Genomic DNA, 15,060 nt, shown 5'->3' on the forward strand with positions numbered 1-15,060 from the left:
CTAATGGTTAAATACCTCATTTAGCCAACGTCACTTCTTTATTCTGCGAATGACTTTTGGGTTAAGATAGTTTTTCCCTCGTTGGTTAGGGTTCTTCATTTTGATCTGCTCTTACTCAAAAACCTCATTCAAGGGGCTGAAATCTTGTAATCCTTGTTCTGTACTAATGATTTTGAGTGATATGTGTGCAAGGATTTGAGTGTTCTTCTATTTGTAAGATTCGACCTAGGATTTGAGTGATTTTATGTGAATTCTTGGTGATTAGTACCTTCGATTTGCAAATTGTGAAAAGATTAGTCTTCTTGTGGCTTGATCTGTATATTTTTGAATTATCTTGTATCTTGATTGTCGTTTTTGACTTTACAGTGCAATCGAGCATTATCCATTTTATATGAATGCTCAACAGGGCATTAAATATTAGAAGCGGTCACCTAACCTCTAAAGCTTTGGCCAAAACAATTCTCTGTGTTCTTTTTTTATGTTTGCAAGTTTTACATTATGTACTTTTAGATTCTTGTGGTTGATCGCTTATACTTTGTGTTTCTGGGCATTCCAAAATCTAAATGAAAGGTTTCAAAATACCCATTTTCCTTCATGAGAATATAAATATTAAAATTATATTGTATTTTAGTGGTTCTTTATAATGTATAATGGCCTTTAACCACTTCTGGAAACTAAATTTATCTTGGAGAACATTTTATGTAGTTGTATCAAATAAGAATGGCAACATGGCAGGTTCTAGGGAAGGACTACATTCTCCTTCCCCCTCTTCCCCGACGAGAACTCCCACATCCCATCTTTGTTTATGCAGTGGCTGGTTGGGCCCAATCCCTGATTAACCTCACTCAAAAGCCGTCAGTTACCATCGTTATTCAATACATTGCCATCTTACATCCTTCTCCACCACTTCAAGTGAGTTGTTGCACTAAGCACGCCCAAAATTGTCATCATTTAGCCCCCGTTTGGCCCCTATTAAATTACATTCCATTACATTCTATTTTTCTCTCTCATATTTTCAACCACATAATCTTTCATAAAATTATAATACACGTAAATCGAAAAATTTTCCTTATTTTTTAACCACTCATTTTAAAAATAAAAAAAAATACTATTCCACCCATTTTCATTACCAAAAAATGGGGTCCAAACGGGGGCTTAGTTGCTGGCAACTTTTAGGTTGTCGTTTTTGTTCTTGATGGGGCATTCCTGGGAGATATGGGTTGAGAGGAAGAAAGTAGAATGCATACCTGGATTTTTAGTCTTGCCCATGGATTTGAGCAATGAATTTAAAATCAAACTTACCAACCTTATCAAAATTGGACAAAGTAACGACAAGAAATAGAAGAATAAGCACCACCAAAATGACCTTAAAATGCAACTGGGAATAGACAAAATAATACCAAGGAAATGAACCCTAAGTCAATGCAAGAATTGAACTCTTTGTCCTCAAGTAGATTTTTCCCCTCAATAGATGATGGTAATCAACTCCCAAGATATAATTTGACTATCTTCTTGTGTTTGAACTGTATTTGTAGCACTCTAAAACACAAAAACAATGAATCAAAATATGGCTTTTGTACTCTTTTCTTGCATGAAACGAAAATAGATTTTTATGCAGAATTTTTGCTAAAGAAATATGAATTTCTATGTTATGCTATGATTGCATATCATTGGGATGTTTTAATGAACGTCCCAAGAGTTTTTATAGAAGATGAGAGGTTGTGAGTAAAGAAATACGCTCCAAAACTCACTGGCCTTCATGGGGCGCAACCCATTCTGTCGTTAGCCTAGCGCTAGTGTGTTGCTCGAGAGCCAGGGATGTTATTTTAGGCAGAGACCTATCGCTCGAGTGACAGTCTTATCGCTTGCTCAACGCTTGAGTGCAAGGCGAGTGGTGGATTTGGCAAAATCTTGGATAGCTTCCCCTCTTTTCATTCCATCTTTGAATTATAATTTCTCATTCATCTGAAATTGATTTTATGCTTAACCAATTCCAACAGAATTATTAAATCAATTTAAGCATGCTTGGATGTCGGTATAGAATTTTAAAATGTTATAATAAAATATATCTAGACCATTAAATTAGTTTAAGTTAATGATTGCGGTGATTTGTCAAATCCCTTGGTGGGAAGAATGATCCCTTTGTGGGTTATAAACATTTTCATCAATGTTTAACTTAAAACGACGTCTTGCTTATATATACTAGTCTATAATTTTCAACATATTTTAGGTGAAAACAAGAAATTTTAGAGTTATTTCCCGAAAATTATCCAATATCTAATAAAATCGCTAGAAGTCGTTCCAATCACGAAGATAATATTTTTGAAATAAAATTAAGGTGCATCAGAGGGAATAATTATTCGATGGTTTTGGCATGAGATCTACGACTACGAGCACAGTTATAGACAGAACAAAATGCTTGCAAGATCATCAACAGCAATATCAAAATAACTGCTACTAAAGTGAGAGACTGCCATGACCCAGGAACATGTTTCAACAAGTTGTCAACTTTAACCTTCCATCTTCCGTTGTAATTCTTGTTCACATCTTCAATCACTTTATCCAAGAAGGATACCTTTGTTAATCTAATAGACTTGCTTATGCCATTCCACAAATTTGCTACTTCTTCATCACTCTTCAACTGGTTCGAAATTATGCCATGTTCTCTAAGAAACTTTGCATCATCTTCAGTGTCGATAATTCCGTTCATTAATTCGGTGTATCGAGTAAAAACCAATGGCCCTGATGCATTGCAGGCCTCGTAAGCCACCAAATTTCTCAGAACGACCTCTGTGTTCCCATCTAAATTAACTGTGGGGAGATAAAATGTAGATGTTTTCTCGCCGAAATTAATGCTCAAAATGCCTAAATCTGTGGCTGAAAATTTGACACCAGCCTTTGAGAGTTCAGTTACAGAAGGAATAGTAATTTCCTCCATTAATGGAGGTTTGTTAATGGAGACATTCAAGTTACATGTTTCATTATCCGGTTTACGTTCTTGCTTTTCTTGAGAAAACCATAAGTATTCAACAGGTTGTTTTATAATTATTACTACAGGAAGATTAGAGATAATTTTCCAAGGTAATTTAAATATCAATTGAGCAGGTCTCGAAAAAATTAATCTCTTGATCAAATTTACAGGACTTGCCTTCAATTTCGAAAAAGTTTTTGCCAAATAATTTTTTTCGCTTTCTTGTTTCTCGTTTTCATCTTTTCTCTCCTTGGATTCTGCCATTTCGGACGAACCCTCTAATTTTGGGACAATCATATGGTACAAAAGATCTAGCAAATGTGCACACTCCACAACCTGAAAATTAGGCCATTCTTGTATCTTCTTAAAAGGCGAAAGCTCTTTAGAGAATCCCGTCAACATTGAATGTAGCGCACTATCTGCTTCCTCCAACGATGAAAATTGGAATTCTAAAATTTTTCTTAAGGAAAATAATGGAATCTGATTCTCAAGCATCACCATATCTCTTAAAATAGCATTATGTGCTGATTTTCTCCCTGATACATCAATCAAATGAAACATTGTGGAAGAAACCTTAGTTAGTACCTTACCTTCTTTAACAACAAATATTTGTAGGAACTCGAGCAAGAAAGATGCATCCACAGCGATCATCCATGCTAACGTTTCGCCATTGAAATTAAGGTACTTGTTGTAGGACGCTCGAAATCGAGGCTCAAATTTTCTGAACTGATCTACTAAATGCTGGAATTTGAAGTTTTGGAGCTTTTTCTGGGTTGTTTTAGCTGCAGCAAGTTTATACGTCTCGATTTCATAGAGCTCGGGGCGGAAATGGTGATAAGGGCCTATTGCTATTTGTTGCGGTACGAAGGAATCCGGGTTGGTAGCCATTAGGGTTTTTGGGACTCTGAAGATTGAGACAGGAATATCACAATGATCTCCTTCAATTTCATCTATCTCTATAGTTCGACGAATATGAAGTACCCAACGATGTTCATCGAAGTCTTGATTAGAGTTTGAAGTCATGTTTGGATGCGAGAAAAACATATCTACTGATTTAGTTAGGTGTTTCTTGGCAATTTGACAATTTTGGTTTATTTAATAAGGGAAATTGAAGAATTAATTGCTTTAATGGTCACAACATAAACCAAGTTATAATGTTGTCATTTATGAAATATAAATGCTCTAGTCCCAAGTTAATATTATTATTATTATTTTTTTTTTTTAGGATTAATCGAGCAACATTACCATTTTATCTTCGATGCTCCTATATTCTGGAGATTGGGAAAAAGTTTTGAGTGAATATTAAAATAAATAGAACGGCGAAGGTTTTTATCCGAATATGTCTGAGTATGTAATTAGATAAGCGTTAGAGACTAAACATGACTATAGTGGGAGGTCATATAAGTCATCCCAAGGGTACTGTTCACCTCAAATTTTGACCAACAAAGCCCGTCCATCTCCCAATCCGCTTAAGATTCCCCTAAGCACTGAAGCACACCGTTAGGGTGCAAAAGGTCGTCGGTCGAGAAAAAGATTCTATGATTGTTTGTACTACTAGTCAATTGTCCAAAAGATAAAATGAGTGCAACCCAAGACGACTTTACTTGATTATTGACTCAATCCAATTAGCATGATCAATCAAGATGTCAAGTAGGCTATTATGGGATCCCTCCGCCACGTAATTAATATGGATAACAAGTACCTAGTCAACCAAATATAAACACTCCCCCCCCCCCCCCCCCGACATTAGTGTCTTTTCTTATCTAATCAGTCTAACATCAAGAGCAATCCTATTCAAGAAAGGTGTTCACACCTTTTTTGTGATCCTTGGAGTGTAATTGAAAAGATTGAATGGTTCGAAACTAAATTAAAGTCGCAGAATCCAAAGAAAAAGTGTTCAATGTGTGAGATAGCCTTACAACTCTTGTGTACTATAACTACATATTATTATCAATTTCGAAATCCAATAGATCGCATGAAAGCATAAATGTAGATTTTTTAAAAATTTTGTAACATTATAAAGATTTCTTGGTCATTGTAGTTATATAGTAACAAAGTACTTTGCTGTTACATTTGTACCCCAACTTCCTAATTCTTCATTTGTACCAACTAAGGTACAAGTGTTCTAGCAATAAGCATTTCAGAATATTCTCCTTCGCGTAACTCCACCTTAGAATCTAGGAAGGATTGAATCTAAAAAAGTGTTTGGAAGAAGACATGCTAAAATGTGAAGGTACGTGCAAGAGAGGGAGTGATGATTGCTACATTGTCTAGGTTGGTTATCCGTCTCATGCCTTGTGAGGACCAAGGCTAGAGCCCAACAAATTAGTACAAAAGGTTCAATGGTAATTATGATTGACAAGGAGAAATAAATAAATAAATATATATATAGATACACACTAAGAAAATAATTAATTAATATTCTTACTTGGGGCGTTTAAGAGTAGAATCCATGAGTGAGGGGTTAAAGTAGTGAACCCAATTCAGCCGAATAGTGAGGTGAAACCGAGAGCAATAGGGAAAAATTCATGCGAGCTTGACAGCTTGCGAAGTTGTGATAAAAATGTCTTTGATAGACGAGGATTTTATGTGCCACAATTTGACTTTTTTTGTTTTTTTTTTTTTTTTTTTTTTTTTTTTTTGTTTGATTTTTTTAGTGTCTTGGTTAGCCTCGAACTTTATCTAGAGTCACCTGAATTATATCAGGATTAGTACCTTAAACGCATGATTATCCTTTGCAATGATACTCTTTAACACACAGATAGATAAGGAAGACATGTAGTCTAATATCACTTGTTGGGAATTTGGGTCCATTATGAGATTCACCTCTCAAGTTCATCCACCAGGAAATAACTTAAACAAAAATAACCAAAAAAAAAAAAAAAACCCAAAACAATTTAAATAGAAAAATTTAAAATTGAACAGAAATCATTTTACGGAAACGTTACAATTACATTGTATCGATCTCTCGTACCCAAAAAGCCCCAAGCATGCAAGAATGGTAGTACACAAATGCTACAAAACAATAACTAGTTCAAGAAATAGGAAGGAAAATATAATTTGTTCTTTCCTTTCGTGTCTCTTTTCCTCGTAATCGCTATGTAGATTTTATTTTTTATTTTTTCAAAGTAGTTAGGAACTCTTTATATTAAACTTCATTTACATATGTTCTTTCAAGCCCTTGTTTAATGTAATTAAAAATCAAATTTTAGAATATTTTAATAAAAGTTGATAAAGTGTATAATTGAAAAATAGATAAAATTTACAACTCCCATAAAATATGTTATTAAAATTAATTAACTTTCAAAATTTTAAATTGCACCAAACGCGTTAAACATCTGACGAGGAAAATCCCAATATACTGTGATTGATATTATTATGTCTTGGATCATTAGTGGAAGACATGACAACAGTCAACAACCCAAGTGGTACTACTTGAACAATGAAGCACGATTAGTATGGGCATGATGGGTAATTGATTGCAAAGGCGAGTGGACATTAAAAAATAATAAAAATAAATAAATAAATAATTCAATCAAAGACGAGTGGACATTACTAAATAAAAAAATAAAAAATAAAAAAAAAGCCTTATCTGATAACTTAAAACTTATCTCCTTGTTTTTCTATAGTCCTAAAATATTATTTCCTTTTTGATAGGAAATTATTTTACCTCTTTTAAAATTGGTCAAAGTCGGTTCATTTGGTCAACTAACGATAAAACTAACAAAAATCATCTATTTGGAATACAGTTGCTAATTTTTTAAATGTTTGAGACAATAGGTGACAAAGTAAATATTAAAGTAAAATTTGCAAAAAGATGAAAGGTTTGGGACCGTTGCTGCAATTATTCCTTAAAATAATGTATCAACCCTCGTCTCACCATTCACACTTCATTGCAAGTTCAAATAATATAAATACAACAAATATTTAAAATATATAGATAAATAAAAAAAACATTAATTCAATGTCGACAAAACAAAATATTAAACATTACAAAACGATTTTTATACTTTTAGACATGTCCCAACAAATATACGAGAAAATACAAGGAAATGGTCATTTGACCGAGCCATATTTCCACAATGGCTTTTTACCAATTAAAATATATATATATATAATAATTAAAATAGGTTTTTATATGACATTTCCCAAGATATGCCTATCTTCTACCAAGGATGGCAAAAAGCCTCGAGGGCTCAAGTTGTCCATGGCTCGGCCCGAGGCTCGGTCAAACCGAGCCTAAGCTCGGGCCCAGCCGAGTACGAGCAGGCCCGTGAGCCAAAAAAAAAAACAAAATAAGGTAGCTAGCTGCTGCCTTTGTACTGCCTTTATACAAAGGCAGCTAGTAGCACAAACTGTCTTTTAAATGAGAAAAAAAAAAAGAGAGGTGAAAAAGAGGGGGAAAAAAAGTCGGCTCAGCCCGAACCTCAATTTTATGTCTGAGCTTTTGCTTGGCTTGGGGCAAAAAAAGTCCGTCTTCAAAAAGCTCGAGTCGAGCCCGAACCTTGATTTTCGGCTCGCCTCATTGCCACACCTATCTTCAACCATCAAAGAAAGTAATAAAAAAAAACAAAAATAAAATAAAATAAATTAATAAAAAATTTACACATTTAACTTCAGAATTCAATCGAGAGTTTAGTCCTCGGGTCTACCCAAAACCAACCACCACCAAACCTTTTTTTATAATCTGTATAAGTGACTTATAAGACATTATTTAGGTAGATTTTTCGATGCTAATTGAATTTTAGGGGCCGTTTTGAATTTAAGCTTATTGGAGCAGTCGATGAGAACCGACTGTTACCGACAGTTAAACAATCGGCCCAGCCGACTGTAAAATAGCTGGTTAGCGAACCCTTTATTCTAAATTCGTTAATTCAGAATGAATCAAATCTCCCCTAGTAGTATTCAAAGCTACGACCAATGCGATTATTTCTTTTTTTATTACCTTCATCGCATGAGCTGGGTTCAAAACGTCGTGAGATGGTTCGGTCAATTTCATTGGTACCATTCAATCGAATCCAAGTAGTCGTCCCAATCGATAGTTTTATAGCCGGTTTGGGCCGGCTGTCCTTTTTTTTTATTCCTTTTCTATTTTTTGCTCTTTTTTCTTTTATTTGTTTTTCTTTCGTTTTCTTTCCTTCCTTTTTCTTTCTTTTATAATTTTTTTGGAAATTGTTTTAAAATTTATTTTTGATTTAAATTATAAATATAATTGGTGGTTGGATTTAAAATTCTTTTTAATTGTTCTCATTTTATGATAAAACGTAGCTTTTTCAATTTTCTTTAAATAATATTTAATTTTAATTTTAATTATTTTTTCTTTTTTGTTCTTTTTTCATTTTTTGACCTTAATTTTTTATTTTAAATTTAAATTTAATTTCCTTTTTCCTCCCTTTTTCCCTCTTTTTTTGTTTTTGTTTTTATTAAATGGACTGTGAACAGTCAACTATTCCAGCCTGGCTGGCCATTACCTTCGACCGGTCTCAATATGCAGATTAATTTTTTTCTTGTTCATGCATAAAAAATAATTATAGATCTGGTAAAAAAAATTATACATTTATTACTATGTTAAAATAAGAATTATGGATTAAAACATTTACTAAATCTAATGAAAACGAAATTAAACATATCTAAATATACTTACCGATTCAAAGTGATTGATATTTCCTTACTCAACGTTCGATAAATTACTGAGATTTTGATGTTGAAGCAAATGCGAAATGAGAGAAATTTTATCTATGTTGGAATAAACTGATATAAAAAGTTATCTTGTTTTGAAATTTTAATTGTGAAGTGTTTGGTTTTCACTTGTTAACTAAAATGGTAATAATTTTTTTAGACAACAATATTTTGTAATTATACAACATATTTAAGGGCATTTTTGTCTTTTAACAAGTAAAAGGCTAATGTAGAAATATCATATTATTCAAAATTCAAAGTGAAAATTGATAGATTTGACTCAGCCAAACTTAAAAATACCCCACTACCAAATACACCCTTCTTTGAAATTTCTTCGCCCCATATGCGTGGGATCGGAGTATTTAATTGGGAGGCTCCGAGCGACCTCCAAACTTCAAATCTAAGTGCAAGAAAAGTTGGCATGTGGGACTATGTCATGATGTGAGCTTCCAAACGTGGAAATGAGAGCGAATAGTATCTTAGCCTTTTAAACAAAGCAAGAAAGAGTCCACTTAGTGAAAGTCATCCAAATGCACCAAAAGTAAAAAAAATAAAATAAATAAATAAATAAAATTGAGACATACATATGTTCCACAAATAACATGAGATACAAACATGACCTTTAAAAATCTTGGACAGTAAAGAGAAGTTGGGGCTCGCGATAAGTGTCTCGTTGATCACTGAGGGTTCAAGGGCTTTAATAGGAACAAGGTGTCGACACCTATAAACCTAGCAAAATTTTTTGTTTTGTTTAATTTTTCTTGTCATATCAGACCACTCACGGTTGATCACCAGACATTTAACCCAATGGTGATGGTGGCAGTGGAAGGAATGAGAAAAAAATATAATTTTTTTAAAAAATATTTAGGACTTGTTTGAATTTTTTATTTTATTTATTTTATAGAAAAAAATAAAAAAATTAGACTATGATTGCGTTAGTTCTTTATTTTTCTTTTCTTTTCTTTTTATTTTATTTAAATAAAAAGATTTATTCGTTATTTCATAGCTCTTATTAAGAAATTGAATAAAAATAGATGAAAGGGGTTATTTCAGTAATGGAAGGTGAAAATATAGTTGAAAATGCAAAGATAAAAAATAAAACAAAATAAATTAAAACTTAGGAACGTTTTGCACAATAAGCTCCAAAAGTAGAGATGTTTTTGTGCCAATAACCCCATTATATAATTAAACTTCAAACATTGATCATGTTCAATATACATCCGAATGTACTATCGTCACAACTCCGTAGATCCACATCTCCCAATTAATAGAATAGTTGTCATTGCACCATTCTATGACAAAAAAAAAAAAAATCTAGTATCTATGTACACTTCTCTGTACACCCAATTCATAATATCGTAAAGAGATCGAATACACTTAATTCCATCATCAAATAACATAAATATAATAATTATTTAAAATATACAAATAGATGAGCAACATCTATTCAACCACAAAACAAAATATTAAACAATATCACAATATGATCTTTATACTTTTAAACACGGGTTCCAAACCCGGAGTATTTAATTGGATGCTCCAAGTGTTCTCCAAACTTAAAACCTAAGTGCTAGAAAAGCTGGCATATGTGACTATGACATGTGATGTGAGCTTTAAAACGTGGAAATGAGAGGTGAAAGGTTTCTTAGACTTTAAACAAAGCATGAAAGAATCCACTTAGTGAATTAAGAGTCATCCGAATACACCAAAAGTAACAAAATATATTTCATTTTTAACAAAACAGAGACATACATATGTTTCACATATAACATGAGATACAAACATGATCTTTGAAAATATTGAGAAGGTAAGGTAAGGAAATTATTCTAATCGGTCACCGTGGGTTCAAGGACTTTGATTGGAAAAAGGCGTCTGCAAACTATAAACCTGGCAAAATGCCTGTAAACACATGAGCAACAACAACACAATAGCTGCAAGAAATGTGAGAATCTGCCATGAACCAAACACATATTTCTTCATGAATTTTCCACATTTAACCTTCCAACTTCCATTGTAATACTTATTCACATCTACAATCACTTTGTCTATGAAAGAAACCTTTGTCAATCTAATAGACTTACTCATTGCATTCCAGAGGTCCGCCACCTCTTTATCGCTCTTCAAATGTTTATAATAATCCCTCTTTTACAAAGAAAACTCGCATCTTTTTCCGTGTCAATGATCCCATTCATGAATTCTGTGTAACGAGTCAGAACCATCGGCCTTGATACTCGGCATGCTTCATATGCAACCATGTTCCGTAGAACAATCTCCGAATTCACATCTACACTAATGATAGGGAGATAGAGTGTGGCTGTTTTTACATCGAAATTAATGCTTTGGATGCCTTCATTAGTTGGCATAAAGCACACGCCGACTTCACAGAAATCAATTCCAGAAGGGATTTTAATTTCTTCTATCAATGGATGTTTTTCTATGTCACCATTTGAGTCGGAATCTTCATCTTCTTTCTTCCTCTCCTTTATGTAAGGCACTGAATAATTGTTCCAACAGTTATTTTAACATTTTTAAGACGGGAAGCTTAGATATAATGGTACAAGGCAACTTCACAACCACTTTTAAAGGTTTTGCAAAGATTATGCTTTTGATCCATTGAACTGGTCCTTTTTCTAATTTAGAAAGGATATTCCATACCTCATTAACTAGCCGCCTAACGTAACTCGGTTCTCCTGTGATAGAATCCTTATCGCCTTCCTTTGATTCACCATCTTCCTCAATTTCAGTTATATGATGATCATGAGATTGTTCCTTCAACTTTGGCACGATAACACGGTATGCAAAATCAAGTAAATGAGCACAATCCATTAGCTGTATTTTGGGGAATTCTTTCACCATCTTGAATGGAGAGAGATCTTTGCTGAGTCCAAGTAACATGGAAAGTAACCATTCATCTGCCAACTCTAATGATGGGAACTGAAATTCTAACAATTCCCTCAACACAAACAATGGAATTTGGTTCTCGAGTGTTGGGTTCGAACCCTGGACCTTTGGTCATATTGCTTCCACAGTTTTTAAAGCAAAAACGTGTTCAATAAGTTTGACACTTCTTTCCTTTTTTAAATAACAACATTATACTGGATCATGACACGTGTGATGATGGTGGCCGTTGGATCAGGCTTCAGGATGCTTCTGATATTATTTACTCTGATTGGACTCATTTTTTTTCACTCAGCTGAATCGTCACTTTTTTCTTCAAGGGTTTCTCTCTGCCGGTTTTGAGTTCATACGCTCCTTCTTGAAAACTCTTGGAGTTTTCTCCTCTGTGATATGATTCCTTGAGAGATAATAGTGAGGAAATACAGTAATCTCACTGTAATACTACTGATTGTATGAATGCTTAACTTTTCTGAGTGATTAGTATCAAGAATCTGAGTGATTCTTGAGTTCGGTAGTGGTTTGTAACAGATCTGAGTGATCTGAGTGATTCCTGCGAGAAGAATAGTCCAATCACCTTCGTGTAGAAAGATAAGTCTCTGTGACTATCTTGTGATCTATATTTCTGTATTTTGACTTTCATATTTTGAGCTTTTAGTGCAACCGAGCTAGATCCGTTTTATAATGGATGCTCAACAGGGGATTAGGCTTTAAGCTGAACCTCTGGGGTTTCGGCCGAAAAATACTTGTGTTTTCACTTTACTTTTTGCATTTAAATTTCTGTTTTGAATGGTTGTGTAAATTTTGGTTTAATCGTGAATGACTTCTTTGATTAACATCGAGCATTAGAATATCTCTAAAAATGGCGTTATTTGCTGCCTTATTTACCGCTAATTCAATCAAATGTGACATTCTTGATGGAACATTAGTTGGTACCTTGCCTTTTCCGATAGCACAGACTTGAAGGAACTCGAACAAGAATGATGCATCCACCAACATCATCCATGCTAAAGTTTCGCTGCTATAGTTTAACGGCTTATGGTAGTAAGCTCGAATCTTGGGCTCGAACTTGAGGTATTGATCAACAAGATATTCGAGTTTCTTGTTTGGGATTTCTCTCTGATTTCTTTGTGCAGCAGCAAGTTTATATTTCTCCATATTGTAAAGCTCGGGACGGAAACAGTGGTAAGGGCCTATGGCAACTTCTTGTGGGATGTAAGAATCCGGATCACTCAGCAATAGGGTTTTTGGAACAGTGAAGATACTAACTGGAATTTGTGTGTCTTCTTCAAGTTCTTCCTCTATGGTTCGACGAATGTAAGCAACTCATCTCCCTTCGTCGATGTTGGAGCCAATTCCCAGGCCGGCGCTGGAATGAAAACTCGAGATTGTGTTCATATTAGGCTTAGAAAAAGGCAGTAATTTTATTCTGAGTACAGAAGATTCACTTGTGGTTTATAGCATGATGGAAATCAGGGACTGAAATGGCTATTAATAGACACATATACATGAGGAGATAGATAGCTATTCACTATGGTTCATAATGTGTGGAATCTCCATTCTTGTCTACTTTTAAGGAGCCAATAAGTGCTATTTGATTCACATTTGTACCAAAATTAAAAATTAAAAATAATGGAGTGTTATTAAAGGAACGCATTAGGAATTGTTTGATAAAATAGACTGTATAATATTATTGAACATTGACAAAACACAATAAAAAAATATTGAAGTTTTAACAATTGTAACATAAAATTAAAATAGAAAAAAAAAAATCTTTTTTAATACTTCTTTGTCCAAAATAAAATGCGTCCCACAAAAAAAAATAATAATAATAAAATCTAGAATGTCATAATAAGACTTATTTACCCCTCATATTTCGCAATAAGCAAAAATTCAACAAATAGAAGAAAATCTTAATAGGTTTACCAAACTGACCCAAGACCTCACCAACTGTGATGAAGAATTGTCAGAAGATCAGTTGGCTGTGGTATTGTTGAACTCCATTAGTGACAGACACAAAGACCTTAAAAATGCCTTAGAGTATGGTAGGGATAAACTCACCACTGATATTATAATAACTGCTTTAAGAAATAGGGTACTTGAACTGAAATCTGAGTCTACCAATAAACAATATGGTGAAAATTTACTGATAAAAAGTAAAATTGTTGGTAAATCAAACTTTCATTCAAAATTTTCTAATGAACCTAAAAAGAAGTTTTTTGATAAAGCTAGATCTCAGAATAAGGCAAAAGGTAAAAAGTGCTATTATTGTGGTAAACTAGGTCACTTTGCTAAGGATTGCTATAAAAAACAGAATGATTCTAAAGAGAAGAAAGTCAGTGAAGGAAATACTGTTATGTCATACGACACACTTCAATCTGACAATGGTTTAGTCCTTGTTAATGTTGAAAGAAACTTAAATCAAGAGTGGATCCTAGATTCAGGATGTTCTTTCCACATGTGTCCTAAGAAAAACTACTTTCTAAATTTTGAAAAGTCTAATGGAGGACAAGTTGTCATGGGGAACAACATGACTTGCAAAGTTAAAGGCATTGGAACCATAAAACTTCTTTTAGAAAATGGCAGAATCTTACTTTTAGAAAATACTAGATTTGTACCAGATTTAGAAAGAAACTTAATTTCCTTAGGAATGTTAGATGATATGGAGTTTGACATAAAATTGGGTCAAGGACAAATAAAAATCTTTAGGGGAAGTGATTTAGTCACTTCTATCCCAAAGAGACATGGTCTATACTTCTTAAATGCTAAACCTCTTATGGGTCTGTCTAATGCAGTTTTAAATGATGATTTTAATCTAGCAAAGTTATGGCATGGTAGACTTGGTCACATTGGTACAAAAGGTTTGAATGCTCTTAAAGCTAAAGGTGTTTTTGGAAAATCAAACATTGGTGAAGTTTCAAATTGTGAAGAGTGTTTGATTGGCAAACAAACTAAACTCCCATTCTCATTGAGTACCTTTAAATCAAAGAAAATTCTTGAGTATGTTCATGCTGATTTGTGGGGGCCAGCTTCTACATCTACCTTGTCTGGGTTTAAATATTACTTGCTGATTGTGGATGATTTTTCAAAGAAAATATGGGTTTTTCTTTTGAAAACTAAAGATGAAACTTTTATTGTTTTTAGAGATTGGAAAACCCAAATTGAAAATCAGACTGATTTAAAAATCAAAACATTAAGAACAGACAATGGGCTAGAGTTTTGCAATTATGACTTTGATAATTTCTGTAAAGAACATGGCATTTTAAGGCATAAAACTGTCACCTATACACCTCAACAAAATGGCACTGCTGAAAGGATGAATAGGACATTATTAAATAAGGTCAGATGCATGCTTTTAAGCTCAAGACTACCAAAATTATTTTGGGGGGAGGCTGTAAAAACTGCTGCTTATTTAATTAATAGAAGTCCTACAAGTTCTTTGAATTATAATGTGCCTGAATCTGTGTGGTCTCAAAAACCTGTGACTTACTCATATTTGAAAACTTTTGGTTGTG

The 15,060-nt window shown here is 33.6% G+C and overlaps 1 protein-coding gene across 1 annotated transcript; it reads right to left on the reverse strand.

Moving 5' to 3' along the window:
• Positions 1-2,325: 2,325 nt before the first annotated feature.
• On the reverse strand, positions 2,326-11,037 carry LOC111372162 (putative UPF0481 protein At3g02645). Its single transcript, XM_022994360.1, has 2 exons — positions 10,874-11,037; positions 2,326-3,875 (listed from the first exon to the last, which is right to left on the reverse strand). The coding sequence occupies exons 1-2, from the start codon at positions 11,011-11,013 to the stop codon at positions 2,357-2,359; spliced, it is 1,659 nt and encodes a 552-aa protein (XP_022850128.1). The 5' UTR covers positions 11,014-11,037; the 3' UTR covers positions 2,326-2,356.
• Positions 11,038-15,060: the final 4,023 nt, after the last annotated feature.

Source organism: Olea europaea, chromosome 23, assembly GCF_002742605.1.
Source record: "Olea europaea var. sylvestris chromosome 23, O_europaea_v1, whole genome shotgun sequence".
NCBI lineage: Eukaryota > Viridiplantae > Streptophyta > Magnoliopsida > Lamiales > Oleaceae > Olea > Olea europaea.

Bases quoted from the DNA above. Each gene is read 5' to 3' on its own strand.
- LOC111372162 (XM_022994360.1), bottom strand. From the start codon at position 11,013: ATGCCAACTAATGAAGGCATCCAAAGCATTAATTTCGATGTAAAAACA. The intron at 3,876-10,873 runs GCCGATGGTTCT...CTCAATCTTCAG, and splicing joins GAAGCATGCCGAGTATCAAG to AGTCCCAAAAACCCTAATGG.